The following is a 26,988-nucleotide window of genomic DNA, read 5'->3' on the forward strand; positions in this document are numbered from 1 at the left end:
CATTAAAAAAAATGAGTATGACTATGTAAAGCGACCGTGGGTCTTTTGAAAGGCGCTATATAAAACTTAGTTATTATTATTATTATTATTATTATTATTATTATTATTATTATTATTATTATTATTATTATTATTATTATTATTATTTTATTATTATTATTATTATTATTATTATTATTATTATTATTATTATTATTATTATTATTATTATTATTATTATTATTATTATTATTATTATTATTATTATTATTATTATTATTATTATTATTATTATAGGAGGCAAAAAAAGGGAATAAAGAAATCCATTTGCTGTAACTTCCTGCAACTTAAAAACATAATTTCAATAAAATAGCTAAGCCCCAAGCATTCACTGCAAAAAAAAGAATAATATTTCTCTAAACACATGCTGCGCCCCTATACCATTGTTTATGGAAAGCGCTGTTTATTTTGTGTTTTGACTCAAGCTCTTTTCAGACCTTACTTCTGTACAGACTATAGTGCAGCGCTCGTTCGGCACGGGCCTGAGCGCTCGGTCGCCGGTATCGCCGCTTGCGAACGTTCTCAAGAACCGCTCGTCCAATCAGCTTCACACGCCCCTTCCTGGGTCTCAAGAACCGCTCGTCCAATCAGCTTCACACTCTGCGCTGCCCCTTCCTGGGTCTCAAGAACCGCTCGTCCAATCAGCTTCACACTCTGCGCTGCCCCTTCCTGGGTCTCAAGAACCGCTCGCCCAATCAGCTTCGACACTCTGCGCTGCCCCTTCCTGGGTCTCAAGAACCGCTCGTCCAATCAGCTTCACACTCTGCGCTGCCCCTTCCTGGGTCTTCAGCGACACACCCGCCAAGTGTAAAGTCGATCGGATCAACCGTTCCAGAGAAGACAGACAGACAGACAGACAGACAGACAGACAGACAGACAGACAGACAGACAGACAGACAGACAGACAGACAGACAGACAGACAGACAGACAGACAGGGAGAGAGAGAGAGAGAGAGAGAGAGAGAGAGAGAGAGAGAGAGAGAGAGAGAGAGAGAGAGAGAGAGAGAGAGAGATTCCTTCTATTTTGGTCGATGACCAATAAGCTGTTGGTCAAATCCCAGGCTCCTGTAGCTGGATGTAATTGTGTGATTCAAGGCTACTTGACGCACCCGCTCATGTAGTTTGGTTTATTGACCGCTAAAACGTTGCTGATTGATTGATTGATTGATTGATTGAAAACTTTATTAACAGATTGCAGAATGGGTACAGTACAGCTCAATACATACAATTGTTAAGGGGATGCAGACCAGAGAAAGACTTTCGTCTTGTTTACATCAGGGTCCCCCATTTTCAATTCATCATGCTTACCTGACAACATGGTGCATTGTAATATAGCTTTTTCATTTGTGGTGCCCCACTACAGAGGACAATTTCAAAGTCATACATGAACTCTTAAAGGGGCAGTTTACCCTGAATTTAAGAAAACAAACATATTTCCTCAGTTTCCTGGAGTGCTATCTATCCATCCAGATCGTTTCGGTGTGATTTGCCTAGTTTTGGAGATATCTGCCGTAGAGATGTCTGCCATAGAGAGATGTCTGCCATCATTCCAATACAATGGAGCTGAATGGCACCCCATCTTATGGTGCTCAAAGCACCAAAGAAAGAATTGTATAACACAAAGACAAAAAAGAAATTGCAACACGGCACGCAGCACAATAATCGTTTTATTTTGATTCTCTTGTTTTCATGATCGTGGGAAGACAAAATTGAAACTGAAACTCGACCAGTCTCCCAGCCCTGTAATCGTATCGTCATTTCATCCTCCTGCAAGTTTCAAGTTTCAAGTTTGTTTTGTATTTGTCACATATAAGGTACATGTACTTTACAGTGGAATGCTTGGTTCTGTATGAGCCCCATAGAATGTGCTTCATACAGTAAAAAAGTAAGTAAAAGAGGAATAACACTATACAATATACAATATACAATACAATATACAAACTAAAGTGCAACCTAAGTACAATCTAAGTACAATGAGTAAAAATGAGGTACAACAACTTTAAGGCAAGGTGCAAATGCAAATGAGGTATGAATGTAGTGCAAATCTCTTTAATAAATAGATAAATATAATGTAGTGTTAAAGTGTCTAAAGTGAGTGTTAAGGTGAGGGTTTGTTTAAAGTGAGTGTGTGTGTGTGTGTGTGTGTGGATGTGTGTGTAATGAGTGTAGATGGCGCTTTGAGATACTTTATGTAAGGCGCTATATAAAATAAATCTATTATTATTATGGATGGGTTGATGGTAGGGATGTTCGATATTGGCTTTTTTACCGATATCCGATATACCGATATTGTCCAACTCTTAATTTCCGATACCGATATCAACCGATACCGATATATGCAGGGTTTCCCAGAATAATTGTGTCTTGTCATGGAATTAACACAACATTATGCATACTTTTGTGACAATAAATTAAATAATAATTTGTTCTTACTTGCTTGCCTGGGTAAATAAAGGTTAAATAAATGTAAAAAATGTATAAATAAATAAAAAATATTTTCTTTTAAACCGATACCGATCATTTCCGATATTACATTTTAATGCCAATATCGGACATCCCTAGTTGATGGTGTTACATACATGTAGAGTCATTGAGCCTCCTCCTCCTGCTGTTCCTCCCCCGTCTAGGCTGGTGATGCCTCTGATCTGCAGAGACATGGTGGAGCTGTTGGACCACAACAACACCAGCGCCACCAACCACTCCAGTCTCTCCAACTACGCCTTCCTCTACGGCGTCTTCCCTACCGCGCCCACCGTGGCCATCTACGCTGCTCAGTATAACATGGAGCTACAAGTGGTGAGTCACATGCTTTCTTGCTGACGATATACGCGACTATTCCCAGGGTTCGCACAAGGTCCTTGAAGTGCTCTTTAAAACCTCTTAAGCTGCAACTTCCCACATATGGGACGTTTTTCGGACTTTTTGCAACCGGCACTTTGGCGACCCCTAGGGTGTGCATATTTAGTAATACAATTTATATCGAAAAAAAAAGTCAAGGCCTGGAATTCCTTGAAAACAGCAAACAAATTTTAACAATGTGCTTAAAAAGTCCTCGAAATTCGGGCGCCCTCGTGGCGCATACCATAGTGCCTCGCGCACCTACGCGGCCGACCAGGGTTTGATCCCAGCTCCCGTCGTTATTTGTCGCATGTCCTCCCCACCTCTCCTCCCGTTCGCCCTCTCCTCTGTCGGTCCTGCGCGGCCAAGAAAAGCTGTAAAAATGCTAAAAAGAAAAAAAAATGCTAAAAAAAAAGTCCTCGAAATTCAAATCGACCATTCGCATTGAAAGTTTTGTTCATCCATGATAAAATGGTTCTGAATCAAGAAATTTAATTATTTTAATTTAAAGTGTAACTAATTGTCGGAAATTGGTTTTAAGCCATAAATATTCGATCCGATTTTTTTTATATAAAAAATTATTGCATTTAAAAGTGAATTTTATCATTTTAAATGCCCCTTTAAAATAAAAAACAGTGCTCTGAAAAGTACTTTAAAGTCATAAAATATGACGACAGTCATTCGAAGCTTCATTCAAAAACTTCAATAGAAGCTTCGAATGTAAAAGAAAAATTACATTCGGTACAGCCCTATATAAACGCTTGCTCCGAGGCACTCTGGACTGAAAGCATCCGCCGGGAAAAGGAATGTACGGTACAGTAAAGGGCTAATCCCAGTGTTTTGCTTCCCTCGCAGGTGACCTCTGGCATGGTCATAAGCACCTTCCTCTCGGCGCCCATCATGTACGTGTCCGTTTGGCTGCTGACGATCCCAGGGATGGACCCTAATCTGCTGATGAATTCACTCCAGCACGTCCGCTTTGACATCAGCATCGTGAGCTTAGTTGCACTGGTGAGTGAGTGATAACAACAGCTGCTCTGCGTCATTGTGTGAAACGCAGACTATCATTAGTCATATAACCGCTCTTTTTCATAACCCAGTTTTGTGTTGTTGGATGTTGCTGTTGTTTAATAAAAGCCAGGATGCCCGATGTTTTTGAAATTGCTAGTTACATTAGCAGGGCGTGGGATTTGATGTTTCCAGAAGCTTCTTTTCACCGTTGTGATGCCGTATACATTTACATTTGACATTTAGTCATTTAGCTGACGCTTTTATCCAAAGCGACTTACACGTTTTGTACGACAAGTCATCAGGAAGGGCACAACTCTATCAGCTGAGTAACAATGTTCATCAAAGTTGAATTATAATTAGGGAAGGGAGGGGATTGAAGGTTGTCTTTTTATTTTTGTCATGTGTTATTGTCTGTATATATGTATGTTTGTATAAAAGAAAAAAAATGCAATAAAAACATTGTTTTAAAAAAACATTGTTTTAAAAAAACAATGTTCATCAAAGTGTTGAGTGCTACAGTGTAGGTTAGTATATTAGGACAAGTTCATGACAGTAAGGTTAGTTAGGGTTAGAGTTTTATTTTTATTTTATTTTTTTATAATGATTGAAGAAGTGCGTCTTTAGTCGACGGCGAAATATTGGACAGGTTTCGGCTGTCCTAACTGGGGTGGGAAGTTCGTTCCACCATTGTGGGGCAAGGACTAAGAATAGGCGACTTCTCCTTGATGACCCTCCCGGAGCTCGGATAGGAGTGGGTCTGAGACGGCCAGAAGATGCAGAGCGTAGGGGTCTTGAGGGTGTGTAGTTAGAGCCCATTGACCGTAGGTAGGCGGGAGCAGTTCCCTTCGCCACACGATATGCCAGGTTGAGGGCCTTGAAGCGGATTCGAGTGTATCTGGGACGACATCTGATCCCTCGAGACGTCCTGCTGTATATTAGGTTTGTTATTCATTGGAGAACTTTGAGAGTTGTATGAAGAAGATTCAATTACAGATTCAGATTCAGATTTCTTTATTCACCATATTGTATAATATACAAATGGAACGTGATATGACATTTTAGTGCAAGACTTTTTTCACAAATAAGAATAATAATAATAAATAACAAATAAAGTGTAAAACAGGACAGAACAGTGAGACAACGATAAGACAATAAAGTGCAGTGGTCGGGGACATGTATACAGTGCAGCTCAAAGTCCAGAGGTCCAGCCCTAGCAGCTCGCCATAGAGGGGGGGGGGGGGGGGGGGTGGAGCAGGGGGACACCTGACTCGTTTACCAAGCGAGCTGCTGAGGGGAAGAAACTGAGTCTATGGCAGGACCTAAGTGTCTTGGGCAGCCGTAGCCGCCTGCCGTGGGGGAGCATGGTGAAGAGGCCGTGACCCGGGTAGGCGGGGTCTGCCATGATCTTCCTCGCCCTCCTCAAGGCCCTGGTGGAGTGTAGGGACTCGAGGGAGGGAAGGGGGCAGCCGATCACCCTCTCCGCCGAGCGTATCACCCGCTGCAGCTTGGTCTTGTCCCTGACCGTGGCTGCAGGAAACCAGGTGATGATGGAGAGGGTGAGAATGGACTCCATGATGGAGGTGTAAAACTGGACCATCATGGTCCTCGGCAGCCTGAACTTCCTCAGCTGACGCAGGAAGAACATCCTCTTCCGGGCCTTTTTATTGAGAGCGATGGTGTTCAGCTCCCATTTCAGGAAGATAATAGTGAAGATTAACAGTGCTTAAAAAAACAGTGATTAAAAAAAAAACAGTGCTTAAAAAAACAACAACAAAAAAACACTAACCTTCTTACTGTCTTCTACTATCATGCACTCTTCCTACTATACTAACATGTCTCTACTACTATGCACGACTCAACACTGCAGCACCCAAGTTTCAACACTGTTTGATCAACATTGTTACTCAGCTGATAGAGTTGTACCCTTCCTGCTGACTTGTCGTACAGAACTTGTGAGTCACTTTAGATAAAAGCGTTCAGCTAAATGACTAAAGTGGAAACAACAATGTTGAGACAGGTTAGTGTTTATAAATGTGGCCCCAAAAAAAGGCCTCGGTCCAGATCAGATCAGATGCTGCCAGGACACGTTTCAATAGCTTTATGACCTTGTTTCTCGCTGTCCCCTCCTGTTGCTGGGAACACTGCCCAGAGAATTAGTCCATGGTTTCCTTAGCCCCTTTTGTGACTGTGATGCACGCCAACACGGTTTGGCCGAGTGAATCCACAGTCCCTTGCTCCTCAATAGGAAACCAACCTAGATTTACCATGAAGAACTGGTCCTACACGAACCGTTCGTTATATTATCATACTGGCAATCGCGACTCGCTCTGCCTACTGAGATATATCATTATCTCCAGCACCTAGTGTGCTCTGGGAAACAAAACAAATGCACCCACTTGCACCTGACCATGCCAGAGAGACTGCAAGACACGGGAGACTGCAATTCGAAACTGGCCCCTACAAATGTCCTAACCCAGTTGTACAGTTAATGACCAAGTATGGCTTTGTCAGTATTCCAATGTACAGTGTACAGTGTCCCCCACCCACCCCCTACTCAACCCCCCCCAATGTACAGTTTCTACGTCAAATGTATATACACTCTTTTTCTAGACACTTTTTGTATCACAAACAGTACTGTATTTGCAAATCTGGTATGTCATAAATGTATAGATGTAGCAGTACTGTCTATCTGTATGTCGGGTGTGTCATATATGTTATGATGAATTGAAAATGGGGGACCCTGATGTAAACAAGACGAAAGTCTTTCTCTGGTCTGCATCCCCTTAACAATTGTATGTATTGAGCTGTACTGTACTGTACCCATTCTGCAATCTGTTAATAAACTTTTCAATCAATCAATCAATCAATCAATCAATCAATCAATCAATCAATCAATCAATCTATCACTCCCACACGTGCCTCTATATTACGCCGGAAGTGGTCACGCCTCACCCTTCCTCATTCGTTTCCAACACGGAAGCAGCTCAGATGCACTTTTGAACTGGAACTTTGTATCAGGGGATACGACAGAGTATGTAGGGAAAAATTACGCAATGTTGGGCTTCGCCAGAAGTACGCCAGCCCCCGGATCCTTCTTGGCACGTCCACAGCACGGCGGTCCTATCCTGTGTTTTTTCCTCGTCTCTTGACACCGGACCGATGGACTTCGTGCGACGCTTGGCAGTCGAGCCAAGTCGCGCTCAGGTAGGACCTGCGCTGGCAGGCGTTGGTACTGGCATGTGTAATACTGCTTGTTGTCTTGTGAGACGACCGGCCAATGTATTGGCGCGGGGGGCGGGATATTTGGATAAACGTGGTCATCATGACTCACTTTTGGATGTTTCTCCAAGTATCTTAGCGCGCAGCTGGTGCTAATGCTACAATGTTGGGGTGCCGTTCCCATGTACCCCGCCGGGGCTGTCTTTATTCTTCCCTCCTCTTAACCATTCATGCTGACGGTCAATCGGTGTCTAATGTTAGGGGTTTAGCGGAGGCTTATTTACCCTTTACATGGGTGGATGGGCTGACGACAGGGCTCAGGGCAGGTGTGCATTTTGTGAATCTATGAATTGAAAATGGGGGACCCTGATGTAGACAGGACTATCGTTTTCTCTGGTCTGCATCCCCTTAACAATTATGTGTATTGGGCTAGCCCATTCTGCAATATGTTAATAGAGTTTCCGTTCATTCATTTATCCTGTCACGGGTGCACACCGCAGTGGAGGTTGTTGCATGCCTACTAGTGGAGCAGTGCTTCACTAGTAATAGACTTTGGTCAGCAGCCGCCACTGGTGTTCCGTGCTTAGTGGAGCAGGTGGCATCGGTCCTTTGCCCTGACATGGTGGAACGGTATCCCGCCCAGCCGACGCCAAGAGGCGAGTCGGCCCGGCAGGTGGCTGGTGGGCTGATGAAGCTTATACCACCGCGGTACAGAATTTAGCAGCAACTAACAACATTGCTCAATTGGCTGCTTTTCTGTCAAAAATGGTGTCGGGTGGTGGGGCCTTAGGGCCAGCCGACGTCCAAACCATCGCGCAAGGTTTTGAGGTTATTCAGTTTTTTTACTCAGCCGCAAGCTATAACCGCAGGGAGGGCTAGGATGCTGTCAACGGTTGTTCACAGGCATCTTGGTTGGAGCAATCTCCCCTTGAGGAGGGGAGGGGTCTCCTCCTCAGGGCTCCCCTCTCCGCGGGTGGACCTTGGTCTGTCCACGGAGGCGCAGGCGGTATTTGACCTGGGCCCCACGCCGCCCCACACCGCGCAGCCAGAGGTGAGAGCACGGCCTCGCCAGCGGCTGCGGTGAGGCCCCCGGCCAGCGGCCATGTTTCCCCCACCTGAGATACCCTGGACACAAAGAAAACAGGTGATCACAAGGCTGACAGCCTCGGCGGCCCGAGGGATCGGCTATATTAGATGGGCACACCCTAAAAAACCGTTGCCATCTAGCTGTGTCTAGCACGCTCTCCGGTTACTCCCCCCCACTCCGCTACGGGACTCAGGGCTCTGATTTGTCCCCTTTGGCTGCGGGCCGCGTTCTTCCAGTGAAGCGCAAGTGGCCCCACATTTCGCTTCTCATGGAGACAGGGGCTGACACCCAGTTGCTAGCTAGGCCTGCGTCTGTCTATGAGAATGCTGTGCTGTCAAGCGGCTCCCACACCACACGTCCTGTGTCTGTGTTTGGTGAGCCTGGTGTTGTATCTGTCGACGGAGCAGGGTTCCCTGTATCTAAAACATTTTGTCAGAGGGGGAACTCTAGGCCCAGGAGGTCGCAGCGTGGGTTCCCCCCAGCCCCGCCCTCGCCAGGCCGGGTATTACGTTAGTGCCTCCCCCGTCTGGACTTCCGATCCCGCAGTGGTCAGTCAGGCACGCGTAATTGGTGGTAGTAATATCACTACAGGGCTACGGTGTGTAGAGACCCACCCTATCGGGCAGTGTGGGACCACACACCATGCATGTCCAGCTGCAGATCAGGCTGTCATCAGCAAGCTAAGCCGGGAAGATGCTCAGCGAGGGAGCCTATGTCACCAGGGGTGATGGCCGCTCCCCCCGTATCAGACCGCCCCTTCTGTCGGGGTCCCCCCCTTGGGTGCGATTGCCTCGTTGGTAGAGTCAGGGTGTGATATCCCGGCTCCGCAGGACACCCTGCTCACGCAGTTGGCGAGACCAGGGTTGACGACGCACAGCGGGAGGGACCGGGCCACCTATCTACGATTCCTAGCGGACCAGCGGCAGTTGGCGGCGGGGGCGCTTTGGAATTTTGACCACGTATGGCTGCAGTGGTAGCCATATGTCGTGTGGATGGATAAAACGCTGAGGGTGGCGCTTGTGTTACAGTTTACACACCCCCGCCCTCTGTTTTTGGGTTTGGTGCAGACTCTATTATCAGAGTCCGCGGCAGTGACAGCCCTGGCCGAGGAGGGGGGGGAGGGGGGTGTCAGACCCATACTGGACCTGTCCCATGGAAGGTTCAGAATGTTGACCGTCACACAGGTTAGCCGTCTGTAGTGTGGCAGTGAAAGGGTTAAGAGTCAGACACACTTGGTTGTCAGACGTTCCTAACAGTTCTCCAGTTCTGCATGTGTTATTCCTCCGAGAACGTGAAACTAGACTCACCTGAAGAGGATTCAATAACAGGGTATCTGTGAATATCTCTAGAGAGATTACACAAATTCCCATCAGATGGGTTTAAAGAGGAAACACACAATGTTGAGACAGGTTAGTGTTTATAGACGTTGCCCCAAAAAAAAGGCCTCGGTCCAGATTAGATCACATGCTTCCAGGAAAACGTTTCAATAGCTCAATATGACCTTGTTTTCCCGCTGTCCCCACCTGCTGCTGGGAACGCTGCCCAGAAAATTAGTCCATGCGGTTTCAAGTGTCAAGTTTTGTTTTATTTGTCACGTATAAAGTACATTACAGTGAAATGCTTGGGTCTGTATGAGCCCCCCTGAGAATGTGCTTCATACAGTGAAACGGTAAAAAGAATAAAGTCCAAACCCAAACACTATACAAAATAATACAATATACAAACTAAAGTACAACCTAAAGTACAAAATTAAAGAATGCAAAGAAAATGCTAAATGCCTAGTCATTCCTAGTCAGGGACTCAAATCCATACAGACTACAATTTATGACGTACGTATATATTCAGTTCAGTTCAGTTCAGAGTTTTTATTTGCCACATGGAATAATACAATCATAGTTTCTTCATTAAAAAAAAATCATAAATAGCCATTCCATGGACAAAAGGAGCAGGAAGAAGAATAAATCGTATTGTTACCTGCCCCTTATTCCTAAACTAACATGTATTTTCTTAATGGTCGGCGTATAACCTTATTTACACAAATAATCATTTATACCATTATAAAAGAAACACAATCCATAGTTAAACAAGAAACATTTCAATAATAATAATAATGATAAAGAATAAAGAAGAAAAGAAAGAGAAAAACATTTTTTTTTAAATATCTCACTATTCAGATCACATTTTGATTTTCATACTGACTAAATATTTTTTTTTTATACATTTTTTTGAATTGATAAACACTGTTACATCCCTTAAGCTCGCTATGGAGAGAATTCCATAACTTTACACCAATAACTGAAGGACACATCTGTTTAAGTGTGGTACGTGCAAACTGATGTTTAAAATTGTATTTTCTCCTACTAAACTCACTTTCTAAATGAAAAAGATTTTGTAGTTTTTCTGGCAGTGTATTATTTCTTGCCCTAAACATAATTAACATTGTTTGAAACTTAACCATGTCTTCAAGTTTAATTATTCTAGATTTAATAAATAATATATTTGTGTGTTCTCGATAACTCACTTTATGTGTGATTCGTACAGCCCTCTTCTGTAGTATATATAATGGTTTTATATTTGTCCCATAAGTATTCCCCCATACTTCAACACAATAACTGATATAAGGTGAGATGAGTGAGCAGTAGAGTGTTCTCATTGCCTCATACTCTAACACATCCTTTACTTTATTCATAACAAAAATACTCTTGGACATCTTTTTTTTAACGTGTGCTATGTGCGATTTCCATGTTAATTTATCATCCATAATCACACCAAGAAAACGAAATTCACTAACTCTCTCTATATCAGCTCCATCTATGGTCAGTACTATATTTTCATCTAGTTTTTGTTTGCCAAAAATCATAAATTTAGTTTTTTTCAGATTTTTTTTTTCAGATATCATGCCAGTTAGGGTACCTTGTGTATACTGCACCTTGTGTATACTGTTTACTCTTACTCATAGTATATATATTCAGATACAAATTCTTTATTGTCTACATTTATTGTAAGTGTAACATATAATATAACCGACATCTGCACTTTTGTTTACATTGTTTACTTTTCTCATATATATTTTTATTTACAGGGTATCTGCGGGTGTCAACAAGTTACATTTAAGACTTTTAACCATTTCACTACCACACTACAGAAGGTTAACCCTTTACTATCACCTGCTGTCGTGTGGCAGTGAAGGGGTTAACCTTCCGTATTGTCGCAGTGAAAGGGTTAACCATGTGGTAGTGCGGCAGTGAAAGGGTTAAGACCTTTTTAATACCACTTAGAGCTAAATTTAACACCAATTTCACAATCTACTAGCAAAATAAACCACATAGTGACATTGAACTGGCAGCTGCATTTAAATTCTTGCAGTATTACCGGTGACACTAGACATTTTACAAAATGACCCTAAATATCTGTAAATTGTTTACTTTGATTTATTATGTTATACGGCTACATTGATCCACTGTGTCTGTCCGTCTACGTCTAATTTTCAACGACGAGTATCCATTTGTTGGACAGACAGAGTTGACGTTATGTTCAAATAATAAAATAAGCCAACGGACAGTAATACCTTCCTGACGGATCAATGTAACTGCAGCCTTATTTAGCGCAAACATGCTGTCGCTGGTCTGGACTGGTCCTCTGAGCTCCTCTCCAGTTGATGTGCTGCAGGGTTTAATCTGAAATATTTCCAAATCCTCTGCCATCGTTGTGTAACCTGTTGCGTTGTCTAGAGACTCCTTTCTTGCCTTCACGCAAAGTTAAATCTACTCTCAAACATCAAACATTTATTTTCTCTTTTCTTTTTTCTCTTAAAGAAAAAGAAAAAAACGTATATCTTGCAGCATATTTAAAAATTTTCTTTCTTATATTAAAGTATATTTAGTTTTTAAGAATTGTAAAGGATAGGCAAAAATAAGCATGTGCTTCAGCCTATTCCTTTTTTCGGTCATTGAGTTTGGATTTTGTGTGTGAGCTTACTTTGAATATGTACATTTGTGATTTTTTCTTTTTTCTTTTCCTTTTGAAAGTCCACACATGTGTGTTTTTGATTTATCTGTAAACAAAGACCGAAAATAAAACTATTCATCATCTTCATCATCATATTCATCATCTCTCAGTGAAAGTGAAACTTAAGCTACTCTGTACTGCGACTCTGCTGCACAGAAACCTATAAAATAGCTCTGCCGTCCACGCAGACACATTCAGTCTATAATGTTGTCTGACTAAGTATTGATAACACGCTTAATATTTAACAAATTATAGTTATTTTATTATTTGATGAATGTGGGCACTGGTATTTAAAATGAACTAAATGTAATGTGTGTAATGAGTAACACCGGTGACACCGACTACCGTGGCAAGCCTACCCAAGAGATCACATCTGTGGGGGATAGGGGACAGGGGATAGGGGACAGGGGACAGGGGACAGAGGACAGGGGACAGGGGGCAGGGGGCAGGGGGCAGGGGGCAGGGGGCAGGGGGCAGGGGGCAGGGGACAGGGGACAGGGGGCAGGGGACAGGGGACAGGGGGCAGAGGACAGAGGGCAGGGGACAGGGGGCAGAGGACAGGGGGACAGAGGACAGGGGGCAGAGGACAGTGACAGAGGACAGGGGACAGGGGGCAGAGGACAGGGGGCAGAGGACAGGGGGCAGAGGACAGGGGACAGGCTGGAACATGTAGCTGAGCAGTTTAGTCGCAGCAGGATGTCAGAGGAAGTGATGATTATCTCGCTTCCTCTTTCAGTCACACTTTCATCAAGTCTTTCAGGAAGCTACGAAAAAGAAAAGAAAAAATATGTAAAATTTTGTTTCCTCTTGTTCATTTTAATATTAATATTAAAAATGATAGATACGACACGCATCACTGTGTTCTTTATGAGAAGGTTGGTTGGTCCTCTCTGATGGAGTGGCGCAACAAACACTGGTATTTGTTCATTTTGAAGGCCCTTACTGGCAAGATACCTCCTTATACTACATCATTATTGGTAAGCTACCTCCTTATACTACATCATTATTGGTAAGCTACCTCCTTATACTACATCATTATTGGTAAGCTACCTCCTTATACTACATCATTATTGGTAAGCTACCTCCTTATACTAGATCATTATTGATAAGCTACCTCCTTATACTACATCATTATTGATAAGCTACCTCCTTATACTACATCATTAGTGGTAAGCTACCTCCTTATACTACATCATTATTGGTAAACTACCTCCTTATACTACATCATTACTGGTAAGCTACCTCCTTATACTACATCATTATTGGTAAGCTACCTCCTTATACTACATCATTATTGATAAGGTACCTCCTTATACTACATCATTATTGATAAGCTACCTCCTTATACTACATCATTACTGGTATGCTACCTCCTTATACTACATCATTATTGATAAGCTACCTCCTTATACTACATCATTATTGGTAAGCTACCTCCTTATACTACATCATTATTGATAAGGTACCTCCTTATACTACATCATTATTGATAAGCTACCTCCTTATACTACGTCATTATTGGTAAGCTACCTCCTTATTCTACATCATTATTGATAAGCTACCTCCTTAGGGCTTGTGTCCATAGCGGAAGTTTTTTTCAAGACGGACCGCTTTGAAAAGCAAAAAAAAAAAGCTCAGAGCATTTTCCTGAGTCTCGCGACTGCCGCGGCTCCCCCACTTGCTTGATGTTGATTGGTCGGTCGGAAAAAGTTACCTTGATGAGTGCACTCCTTTCCAAAAGTTGAACTAGTTTGAACTTTATGCGCTGGGAGCGCTCCGCCCAAAAACGCTGCCGCCGAGAGCGCTAAAACGCGAGGCGCGGAGCTGGGAAAAGGAGCACGCCTGTCGCGTCTGTAGCATAGAAATGAATGACAGAAAGGAGCTGACAACTCATAAAACGTCCGCTGTGGACACAAGCCCTTATACTACATCATTATTGATAAGCTACCTCCTTATACTACATCATTATTGATAAGCTACCTTCTTATACTACATCATTATTGGTAAGCTACCTCCTTATACTACATCATTATTGGTAAGGTACCTCCTTATACTACATCATTATTGGTAAGCTACCTCCTTATACTACATCATTATTGGTAAGCTACCTCCTTATACTACATCATTATTGGTAAGCTACCTCCTTATACTACATCATTATTGGTAAGCTACCTCCTTATACTACATCATTATTGGTAAGCTACCTCCTTATACTACATCATTATTGGTAAGCTACCTCCTTATACTACATCATTATTGATAAGCTACCTCCTTATACTACATCATTATTGGTAAGCTACCTCCTTATACTACATCATTATTGGTAAGCTACCTCCTTATACTATATCATTATTGGTAAGCTACCTCCTTATACTACACCATTATTGGTAAGCTACCTTCTTATACTACTACTACACTATACTACTTATACTTCCATTCATTATTGGAATGTAATTTTGGAACCTATGGAACCCGTTCTAGTGACTGGCTGGTCCTTAAGGTCCCTCTAGTTTGCTCTGAACAGGGTAAATCTGCATTTTGCTATGATGCAAATGGAATGAACTCCAACTGTCCTTGAAGCTTGAGATTCTCCCCTCTGTTGCAGAGTTTAAAACCATGATCTCCAACCTTTGTCAATCAAGTTGTACGTGTTTTAGTTGATTTGTTATCCTTACTTTTGTCTCGTCTTGTTGTCTTATTGATATGATTTTATATGCTGTGATTTTATATGCTTTTTCTTTTGGCTCATTTCTGTATGTACACTTGACGTGACTGTAAATGAGGGAAACCGATAGGGCATACAGCCCCCCCTCATCTGCACCTTTGTTTACACTGTTTATTCTTCTCATATGTTTATATTCAGAGTTAATGATATTATTTACACTGTTTATTTTTCTCATATGTTTATATTCAGAGTTAATAATATAGTTTACTCTGTAATAATGTAAAGGTCCAGTCCAAATGTTCTTTTGTGATGTTTATTTCACGCTGTCAAAAGCAATACAGGTCAAGTGCAACACACAGCTGTTACTCATTATACTACCTAAGTAGGTGTGTCTCATAGGACACTGCAGGTGAAGGTCTGACTGACGTAACCCGGTGAACCCCCATTATAACAATCCCTTCCCCCATAGTCTTGAAATATCATTGGTATACATTTTTTAAGCTTAATCTCAGCTACAAGGTAGGGGGTAGACTGCCCCTCCTCCAGACACCCAAGGGGATTATTAATCCCTGCATTAAAATAAGTGGGTGCCTGCCTAACTCTACCTGGATAACGTCGTCCTATTCCTGGACCCGGTTCCGGAGGCCTCAGCACGACTGCCTCGGGTGCAGGAGGTTCCGGAGGCCTCAACACGACTGCCTCGGGTGCAGGAGTCTCTGACCCTGGATGGACTGCTTCTTGTGGTGAAAAGCTCTCCGGTAGACTTGCTGGCGTGGTGTTTTGATCATAACATGGACGCATCTGATCCTGATGACGTCTCACCAACTTGCCGTCCTTTTGTGTCACCTTCCAAGACACTGGACCGGTCCTCTCTGTGAGTGTTGCGGGAATCCACTTCTGGCCTGAGTACCCTCTCACATAGACGGAGTCAGACTCTGTGAACATCCTGTCCCTGACATGCTTGTCATGCTGCTCTTTTTGTTTGTCCTGATTTAGTCCAACTCTATTCGCTAGTGAAGGACGCACTAGATCCAACTGAGTTCTGATTCTCCGGTTCATGAGTAGCTCAGCTGGCGTAGCTCCGGTTGTGGTCTGAGGGGTTGATCGGTACTTAAACAAGAACCTGGATAGCTTTGTCTCCACACTACCCTCCCCCATCTTCTTGATGCCCTCCTTGAACACCCGCACTGCACGCTCAGCACAGCCATTCGAAGAAGGATGGTATGGTGCTGTTGTCACATGCTTTATGCCGTTTTTTCTTAGGAAGTGTTTGAACTCTGCACTAACCAGACTTGGTCCATTATCACTAACCAGGACTGCTGGGATTCCATGGGTGGCAAACATTCTCCTCAATTTCTCCACTGTCATGGATGAAGTAATAGACTGCATTGGGTGAGCCTCAATCCACTTTGAATAGGCATCAATGACTATTAGAAACATCTTTCCATATACTGGCCCACAAAAATCCACATGCAGCCTCATCCAAGGTTGGTCTGGCCACTCCCACGGGTGTAAAGGTGCTGCTGCTGGGGCGGCTTGGTTCAACTGACACGAATGACAGCTGCGCACTGCTGACTCTAAATCTGCATCCATGTTTGGCCACCACACATAACTGCGGGCCAATGTTTTCATTCTTGAGACCCCTGGATGAGCCTCATGAAGCTCCCTGATCATAGTCTGTCTTCCTTGTGGTGGTATTATCACTCTACTTCCCCACAGGATGCACCCGTCCTCCACACTCAGTTCATATTGTCATCTCGTGTAAGGCTGTATTTCTGGGTCTGTGCTCTGTGAGGGTCAGGAGCCCTGCAACAACCACTGATGGACCCTGGACAGGATAGGGTCCCGACGAGTCCAGTCTCGGATGTTTTTTACCTGCAGTGGTGTACCATTCATAAGCTCCATAAGCAGCACCACCTCTTCCTCCTGTGGTACATTTCCGGGCTTTATGGGCAGTGGGAGTCTGCTCAGTGCGTCTGCATTCCCGTTTTTTGAGCCCTCCTTATACTCCAAGGTGTACTCATAGGCGGCTAAAATTAATGCCCATCTTTGCATTCTGGCTGCCGCAAGCTGTGGGATGCCCTTACTCTCTCCCAAAAGGCCTAGTAGTGGTTTGTGATCCGTCGCAATAGTGCAGTGTTTTCCAAACAGATACTGGTGGAATTTCTTTAGACCAAAAATGATAGACAGCGCCTCTTTCTCTAGCTGTGAATAGCCCCGTTCTGCTGATGACAGTGACCGGGACATGTATCCGATTGGCCTGTCGGAGCCATCTGGAAACCGGTGTGATAATACTGCTCCGACGCCATAAGGTGATGCATCACAAGCCAAGTAGAGCGGCTTTGTCTCATCAAAGTGCACTAATAATGTTTCAGACTGGAGGCACTTTTTTGCCTCCTCAAATGCCTGGGTCTGACATTTTCCCCATCTCCATGGGATCTCTTTTCTCAAAAGCTTGTGTAGTGGCTCCAATATGGTCGACACATTTGGCAGGAACTTGTGATAATAGTTTAGCATGCCCAGAAAAGACTTTAACTGTGTCTGGTCAGTCGGCTGTGGGGCATTTACAATGGCCTGTACCTTGTCAGCCACTGGTTGAATCCCTTTGTGGTTAATTCGATAACCCAGGTAAACCACCTCTGGTACCATGAACACACATTTGTCTCTCCTCAGACGCAGTCCTGCAGCTGAGAGTCTCTTCAGCACTACCTCTAAGTTGTATAGATGGCTGGCATCGTCGTCACCGGTCACCAGAATATCATCTATTCTCACCACCACCTGGGGAAGGCCTTGTAGTAGGTTATCCATGGTGCGCTGGAATATGCCTGGTGCTGATGACACCCCATAGGGTAGCCTGGTGTACTGAAACAGACCCCGGTGGGTGTTTATTGTTGTGAATTTCTTAGATTCTTCATTCAGTGGGAGCTGTTGATAGGCCTGTGACATGTCCAATTTTGTGAATTTCTGTCCCCCCCCTAATACCGCCAGCAAGTCCTCTGTTTTAGGAATAGGGTAGTTGTCCAACTTGGACACTGGATTCACTGTCACTTTATAGTCACCACATATTCGGGTTGTCTTGTCTGGTTTTAGTATGGGCACTATGGGAGCTGCCCACTCTGAAAAATCCACAGGCTCAATTATGCCTGCCCTCTCCAATCTGACCAACTCTGTCTCTACTTTCTCTTTGAGAGCATAGGGTAATGGCCTGGCTTTAAAATACCGTGGCTTGGCTTCTGGGTCCACATATATCTTGGCTGTAGCCCCTATTAAAGTGCCCAGCTCGCCTTTAAAAACATCCTCATGTTGTGCTAGCAGAGCATTTAACTCCTGCTGCTGACCTATCTGTAGTCTGAAAATGGCTCTCCAGTCTAGCCGCATAGCTTTGAGCCAATTTCTCCCCATCAGATTAGGCCAGTGGAGGCTGCTTACCAAATTTTTAGGTGAAGCACAAATTATTATATTATATTATATATTAAATTATATTTTTAAAACATCTCCCACTGTGTGTCAGTGGTCAGTGGACACAGATGAAAACATATTAACATTAGGTGACAGCGCACCTGACCAGATGAAATCATATTAGGCGACAGCGCACCTGACCAGATCAAAACATATTAAGTGACAGCGCACCTGATCAGATCAAAACATTTTAGGTGACAGCGCACCTGATCAGATCAAAACATTTTAGGTGACAGCGCACCTGATCAGATCAAAACATTTTAGGTGACAGCGCACCTGACCAGATCAAAACATATTAGGTGAAGGTGACAAGGAAGCCACAGACTCATACCCCCCCGACACTCAACTAACCGCCTCGGACAGTCCTTCATACCAGTGGCCATCAGGCTCCACAACAGTGGGCAGCAACTGCTGCCAGACATCGACCTGGGACTTATAGGAACCCAAGGAGGACAACTTACACTACCTTAGGCATACTGCACCTTATGTGGATACTGTGATACTGTGAATAATGAATAATGTATATTTCAGTTAGTTAGATAGTAAATTATAACACTACCTTATGCATACTGCACCTTATGTGACACTGTGAAAATATATTTCAGTTAGTTAGATAGTAAATTATATTGACTATCTAATATCTATATATTTGTTTACACTGCTTGTGTTGTTTTCACTACCTGTACCACCCCCCCCCTTCCCCCATGCTGCTATGATGCCTGAATTTCCCCAAGGGGATCAATAAAGGAATATCTTATCTTATCTTAAAAGGAAAGATGAAATTCCCTACCTGGGTTCCATCCTATAGAGGCAAATCATTCCTGTGACAAAATGGGATCCAATGTAATAAAACTAAGTCAACCAACGAACTAGATTCCTGTACCGGATCTCCTCTCTGGTAAACAAGAATACCTTGAAGACTCTAACAGGAGCACTCATTCAAGGGTACTACGACTATGCTTGCACCTCATGGTACCAAAGCACCTCAAAGGCACTAAAAACAAGATTACAAACATCACAAAACAAACTGGTCAGACTACTGCTTGACCTTACTCCTAAAACCCACCTCACCCCTGCCCACTTTGACAACCTAGGATGGCTTAGAGTAGACGACAGAGTACAGCAACTTGCAATGGGCCTGGTCTACAAGATACACTACACCACTAAGATACCCATGTGCATGTCGGAATACTTCCCAAAGGTCAGTGAATACCACGACCACAACACCAGAGGGAGTTCCACAAATCATGTTCAACCCAGATAAAATAATAAAAAAAAAAAAAAAAATAGTCATAACTTAGAAATGAGATTGCATAGGTCTATGAATCGATATCGCGATTCTGTTTTGATTAATTGCCCAGCCCTACAGTGTGTACAGTAAGTTAGCTTGGTGATTATCATTGTGATGTAGGCTAAGCTGGCTAGCTACTGTTAGCATACAAGCTTTTACAAACACTAGCCTACTTACTTTTTCATCCACAACGTTTTTTCTGATCCAGATGCATAAGTCCACTTCTTCATGTTGCTCAGTTGCTGGATTATACTTCGGTCCTAATGTTGGCGCAAAGTTTAATTTAGCCTGACTTTACTTGTTATAGCTGTACAGCTTACTTCTACTAAACAACAACTAAACTACTTCCTTGCTCTTTCAAACAGTCAAAATGGGTCCATCTGCAGGGTCGGAGGTTAGGTTTAGCTCTGGCCAATCTCAAGTTTCTCAAGTTTCTTTATTAGTTGTCATACAGAAGTACAGAATACTTTTATACAAAATGCTTATTTCTGTTACATTTTGTATAAAAGTATTCTGTACTTCTGTATGACAACTAATAAAGAAACTTGAGAAACTTGAGATTGGCCAGAGCTAAACCTAACCTGCAGATGGACCCGTTTTGACTTTGCAATGCAGCGATCTCTGATTGGATTTGCAAGGCTGCCAATCATATTCAACCTCCATGTATTGGATGGCAAGGGATGTCAATCATTCAATCCTCCATTCAATGGCAAGAGTTTAACTGCACAGACCGTGCTTAGACGAAGTTAATAGCCTATTTCGATTGGCTGTTATTTATTATTTATATAACATTGGGTCACACCTGTGAAGTTTTCTTCTCGAATAATTACTGCAGTCATTACTGCAGTGCAGGCCTGCTCAGAGCTGTCAATTTTGGCCATTTTTTTAAAAGAAAAAATTCACTGGCATTTTTTTTTACAGAGGAAAACTTTTCTAATAAAAAAATATAAAATAATAATAATAAAACAATTTTTTTTATATATATAAATAAAATAAATGTATATATTATGTAAATTAATAATAATTATGAATTATGAGTGAATTTGTGTTTCACGTGTTGTCATAGAGAAACCTCCACTGGATTAGGCCCCTCCCCTTTTACCACCAGCAATGCTAATTTCTTGGTCTGCCCTTTGTAGGTGACTTGTGCGTGCATCTTGCCTAACACTCCTACTCTGTCTCTGGTGTATGTGTACAGTTTTATTTTTGTTTGATGGAGTGGCCCCCCTCCCATCTTAGTGTAGGTTTCCTCACTCATAATAGTCATACCTGCACCAGTGTCTACTTCAAAGTCAATGTCATGTCCATTCACCGACACTTGCTCTCTGTATGGCTCCACTCTCTCTCCATCATCCAGATTATACAGATTGTGTGTATAATCCTCCTCTTCATACTCCATTGTGTGGGTTTCACCCAGTCCATTTCCCCGGTTCTGTCTGGGCTGTCTGACCTGCCGGGGGCTGCGGCATTTTCTAGCTAAATGTCCGCGTCTTTGGCAGTTGTGACAAACTGCATCTATGAATCGGCAATCCGCCGGCCCGTGATTTCCTCCACATCTGTAACATCCGATTCCTGCCGACGGTGGTCTGCGCTCCGGTGCTGCAGGTTGTAGTTGTAATTTATGAATGGGTCCCTCCACTCCCGTTTGCTGCAGCTCCGCGATATCTTTAGCCGCTGTTTCCATAGTGATGGCCAACTCAATAGCCCTGGCCAACGTGAGTCTGTCATCCGGTTCTGTTAACAGACGCCTTTGAATGCGATCGTCATTTATCCCGCACACCAGTCTGTCTCGAATCATGTCATTTAACGTAGCGCCAAACCCACAATGTTCAGTGATTCTCTTCAGCTCGGCTACAAATGATGACACAGACTGTCCTTGCTGTCTCGTTTTCGAATGAAATTTAAAACGCTCCACAATGGCACTGGGTTTAGGCGTGAAGTGATCACTCAACAGTTTCAATAGCCCCGTCAAGTCCGAATCTCCTGGCTTACCCGGCAGACACAAATCGTGCAGCAGAGCGTAGACTTTTCCTCCACATGCACTCAGGAATATGGCTCGCTTCTGTCCTGCATTTGTGATCTTGTTAGCCACAAAGTAGAATTTTTCTAACGTTCGGCCAAAACTCCAAGCTGTTTAGTTCATCCTCGTCGCCAATGTAATAATGTAAAGGTCCAGTCCAAATGTTCTTTTGTGATGTTTATTTCACGCTGTCAAAAGCAATACAGGTCAAGTGCAACACACAGCTGTTACTCATTATACTACCTAAGTAGGTGTGTCTCATAGGACACTGCAGGTGAAGGTCTGACTGACGTAACCCGGTGAACCCCCATTATAACAATCTACTGTTTATTTTTCTCGTATTTTTATATTCAGATACAATTTTATTGCCTATATTTATGTCTTTCTACTATTACCCTGCCCATACCTCTACCCCCCCCCCCCCTATACCCCCCCCCCCCATATACCTCTACCCCCCCTCCCCCATGCAGCTATGATGCCTGAATTTCCCCAACGGGATCAATAAAGGAATATCTTATCTTATTCGATTGAACCAGTGACTTGACAAATTACTTACTGACCCAGTGGGACCTTTTACTGACCTCTTCGTATAATGTGGCATATTTACATTAAAAAAAAATTATTAGTTCCTGGCATTCCTTCCTTATTTTTTTTTTTATTTTTTTTACTTTTTCTCCTGTTTTTCTGTGTTTTTCTCCCATCCCAATTTAGTCATGCCAATTCCCCCCTTCCCTTCCTGGTTGTTGCTCGCATGTGCCCCCCACTGTCGGTCTAGGGAGGGTTGATAGATACTATCACATGTCCCCTCCGATACATGCAGAGTCAGCCAGCCACTTATTTTCGCCAGCGCAGACTCTCATTGGTGAGGTGTAACGTGTGGGAGGCTCACACTACCCTCACCATCTCCCTTCCTCGCTGTGCAGGCGCCCTGACCGACCTGTAGGAGTCTCTGTTTACAATTACCAGAATACCACCCCACCGGCTTCCCTCCCGCTGACTCTGCCAATTGAGCCAGTATGACGGCCGGCCAAGCCGGAGGCACCGCTGACAGCCGGATTCGATACCAGTGTCTCTCGTGTTGGTGACAAGCGCTTAGTCCGCTGCGCCACCCAGCCGCCCAGTTCCTGGCATTCCTTGAACTACACGCATCGATAAACGTTCATAATTCACATTCCTAATGCATTGCATTCTGTCTGTGTTGGTTATAGGTGTGGACAATAGCTGTCATGTTCCTGAGTAAGAAATTCAAGAGATTACCTCACTTGTTCACGATCAACCTCTTCTTGGCACAGGTGAGGACATTACAGTCATTTCAAACTCCTGATGATGATTGAGACTTTAACAAATATATTAGATTAGATTAGATTCGATTCGATTAGTTTAGGTTAGATTAGATTCAAATGTATTGCCATCATACAGCACAAGTATAGTACGACAAAAAGAAGTTTGGCCTCCAACCAGAGTTTAAATGTAACAGTAAAGTGCAATAGTAATACAATGCACAAGTGAATAAACTGTGTATAACATATGAATTAGTACTAATTAATTATTCAACAGAGTCTTTAACAAATAACAAATAGATGATGTCATACCAGACATCAAACTGTGACGTCTTTCCAAGCTTTATGAGCAATATCATTATGATATATTGATGTTTACTTGATGTTTGGTCTCCTCCAGTTTCTGACCTGCATTGGGATGATCTTGTGGAACTTCGTGGTGAGAAAAGACGGCTTCATCGGACAGGTCCTGATTTTCTCGCTGCTCTATGTCTCCCTCTACAGCTCTTATCTGTGGCCAGGTAGGCCTCTCGTGCCTCTCATGCACACAGACCCCTACTGTACCTACTGTATCAAAGTCAACTTTATTGTCAGTTTTCCATTTCTACAAGACATACAGAATTTTTTTATTTCGTTCCCCCCATTCCCACGGTGTATATAAAAAATCTAGACAATATAAAACACAAAAGTAACATATACGCCCTACAAATCATTATTATTATTATTATAGGACACAATATACAATACACTATATACAGGACTATGTATTGTACAATATAAACAGTAGCTAAAATGAAATGAATGAAATAAAAAGAGCTTAAAAGAACTTAGTGGAAATATTTCCTAGCTGCAGTAGTACATAGTAAAATTAAATAAAGTGGCAGTGAGTTAAGTAAAGTAAAGTGGCAGTGTGTGTCTGTGGGATGGTGTGTGTGTGTGTGTGTGTGTGTGTGTGTGTGTGTGTGTGTGTGTGTGTGTGTGTGTGTGTGTGTGTGTGTGTGTGTCTGTGTGTGTGTGTGTGTGTGCATGTGTGTGTGTGTGCGTGTGTGTGTGTGTGTGTGCGTGTGTGTGTGTGTGCGTGCGTGTGTGTGTGTGTGTGTGCATGTGTGTGTGTGCGTGCGTGCGTGCGTGCGTGCGTGCGTGCATGCGTGCGTGCGTGCGTGCGTGTGTGTGTGTGTGTGTGTGTGTGTGTGCGTGCGTGTGTGTGTGTGTGTGTATAGTAAAATGTAAAAATATCCAGGAAGGTATACCTATAGTAAAATGTAAATGTACAGGAAGATATATAAGACATGTGTTCTGTGTCCTACTATAGATTTAAGTATTTGTAAAAATAGATCACCAGCTAACTATGATATATATTCTGTTGTTTGTGGTTTCAGGTTTAATCGTCCTCTCCCTCCTGTTACTGAGGAGGAGGAACGAGGAACTGAAACTGGGACCCTGCATCTTGGTGATCGTGGGCTGGGGGTGAGTCAGTCCAGACGACCGCTAACGGGGAAACAGACGAGGAAATAACACCAAACTGGTCTCTAGTGCAAGTTCAAGTTGTGTTTCATTTGTCACGTGTAAAGTACTGTACATTACAGTGAAATGCTCGCAGAGCCCGCTGAGAATGTGCTTCATACAGTAAGAAAGTAAAAGGAATAAAGTAACCATTATCCATTATCTGAAATGAATAAAAAAAATTAATAAAATAATCTAACCCTAACTAACCTTATTGTCATGTCCTAATATACTAACCTACACTGTAGCACTCAACACTTTGATGAACATTGTTACTCAGCTGATAGAGTTGTGCCCTTCCTGATGACTTGTCGTACAGAACTTGTAAGTCGCTTTGGGTAAAAGCGTCAGCTAAATGACTAAATGTAAATGTAAAGTCTAAATACTGTACAAAATATACAATATACAAATGACAATGAGTACAAACTTAAAAAAATAAAATGGGGTATATGGATACATGGACACATACAGTACATCTTCTATACATGGAAGATTTGTATATATATATATATATTGTTAGGGTGGCGTCTGGTTTGGAACCCAAGAGCAGAATACAAGGCAGAGGAGAATGAGGCGGTTTAGGATATTTAATGAGGTACCAGGCTTTACAGGGTTGAATGACTGAAATGTACAAAAGAAGGTCACTCCATGTGATCCCAAGCTAGGTCCAGACTGGTGACGTCCATGGGTGGGGGGTAGACCGGGGGTATGCCATCCTACACACAGAGAGAGCAAGGTTAGGACAAGGCAGGTTCAGAGACAGTGGAAGCATTATGTTTGAGTCCTAGTACCACGGTAGGTGAAGCAACACTCGGACGAGGAGTGGCAGGAACGCAGGTCTCATATCCAGGTCTGGTGATGATCTGATGAGCCTCAGGTGTGCAGGTTGATCTATGGAGACAGCGTGTGGAAGAAGGGACAGGAAGCTGCCCATATTAGGGCGTGGAGGCCTGCAGCCAGGCAGGTGAGAGAGAGAGGCCCTGGCTGGCTGTGGTTGTAACATATATAATAAAAAAATCATTGTATTTATTTGTACCTGTAGCTCAAAATACCGGTCTTCTGTTGGCAAAGGAACTCCTACAGTGTCAGTAAACAGTGAATGAAAAAGGTTAAACAAATACTTTAACCTGTTCCCCCCGTGCGGTCCATCGGCGGACCGCAAATGACATCTGGTCATAAATCAATATTTTTTTATATGTTGTATAAAAGTAGCGATTTTTTATTCAAATGTATTCAACTATTAACATCACTAACATGTTCCAACAGCATGTAGAATGTATATTATCATCAATACATTAGTTTAGCAATAGGTTAAAAGTGTCATTAGATAGATTTAACTTTTCGATTTGGTCTAGTCTAGTTGCGAGGGCGACCATTTTGGATATTTTTGAACCATGGGAATTGTAGACTTTTTGCGGCCATTTTGTAATAGACATCGCTAGCTGTAGATTTTTCAGAACTACACTTCCTGGAAGATTTTATGGGGTTCAAGGTTCAGAGTTATGTTTGAATTATTTCAATAACTGTTATTATTCGGGATAATAAGCCACAAAAAGTAAAGTTTTTGACAAATTTGAAAACGCAGTTAGTTTCTTTTCCCTATTGTTAGCATTCAGCAACAATTAGACTTGAAAATAGTTTCAAAATGGTGCCACCCTGATAAAAATAAAAAATATACTGTACATTACAGTAGATTTCATTATCTGTTCTCATGCACGCCTGGTGATACTAAATCCAAATTGAACTCAGGCATTTGAAAGATAATATAATATATATATATATATATAAATGTGCGAATTGGCTATAATAAGGTCATTTATAAGCCTCCTATTCTATATTCTATAATAATATTTCAAATTGCATTGGTCCGGATGGGAGAATTCAGTACTGTATCTACAGAACCTTCTGTTTAATCATCTTTCCTTTATTCATTTTCTTAGAATTTTTGTACACATGATCTCAAGAAGGTACTGAACGAGATCAGTGGCGGTTTTTAATGTTTGGTCATTATTAGCATGGTGTTATTCACTGTCAAAGATGCAAAGAAAAATCATAATTCATATTCTTTGTTTCATCACAATTTAAGCAAGCCTAGTAATAGACAATATTTATGACACTGAATACATTCCCTGAGGTCCATAGATGTCCCTAGATACCAAGAATATGCAAATGGACCTTGTAGAAGTGGAGCAATATTCCATTTACCTAGGTATATATTTTAGGTGGATTTTCAGAAAATATTCCACGGGTGGAAGAGGTTAATCCTTAAATGTCTTAGTTGGTTCAATGTAAAGAGAGACTCTCCGGGTTCTATAGACCTTTTCTCTGTATACAAACATACCGGGTTCGAGCCAATCAGCAATACCAACTGAGTCATGTGACTAAGTTGCCCCGGACCTGTGCAAGCTGCTGCCTTAAACTAGTACAACGGGGCCTTATGGAGAAACCCAACCCCCTCCAATGTACAGTAAATGTCCTAACCCAATAATTCACGAGACCCTCTTCTTGGGACCAACTCCAAGTAAGGTTTCGTGGATAATCCAATGTACAGTTACCCCACCCCGGCTA

At 42.7% G+C, this 26,988-nt stretch overlaps 1 protein-coding gene across 1 annotated transcript in view; it reads left to right on the forward strand.

The window, feature by feature from the left end:
• gpr155a (G protein-coupled receptor 155a) overlaps positions 1 to 26,988 on the forward strand; it is a 130,856-nt gene that overhangs the window by 42,534 nt on the left and 61,334 nt on the right. The window contains exons 5-9 of the mRNA XM_084314870.1: positions 2,667 to 2,835; positions 3,733 to 3,888; positions 22,846 to 22,929; positions 23,318 to 23,438; positions 24,297 to 24,384. Coding sequence (XP_084170996.1) covers positions 2,667 to 2,835; positions 3,733 to 3,888; positions 22,846 to 22,929; positions 23,318 to 23,438; positions 24,297 to 24,384 — 618 coding nt within the window. The remainder of the gene's footprint in view (positions 1 to 2,666; positions 2,836 to 3,732; positions 3,889 to 22,845; positions 22,930 to 23,317; positions 23,439 to 24,296; positions 24,385 to 26,988) is intronic.

Source organism: Notolepis coatsorum (assembly GCF_963971535.1).
Source record: "Notolepis coatsorum genome assembly, chromosome: 5".
Classification (NCBI taxonomy): Eukaryota; Metazoa; Chordata; class Actinopteri; order Aulopiformes; family Paralepididae; genus Notolepis; species Notolepis coatsorum.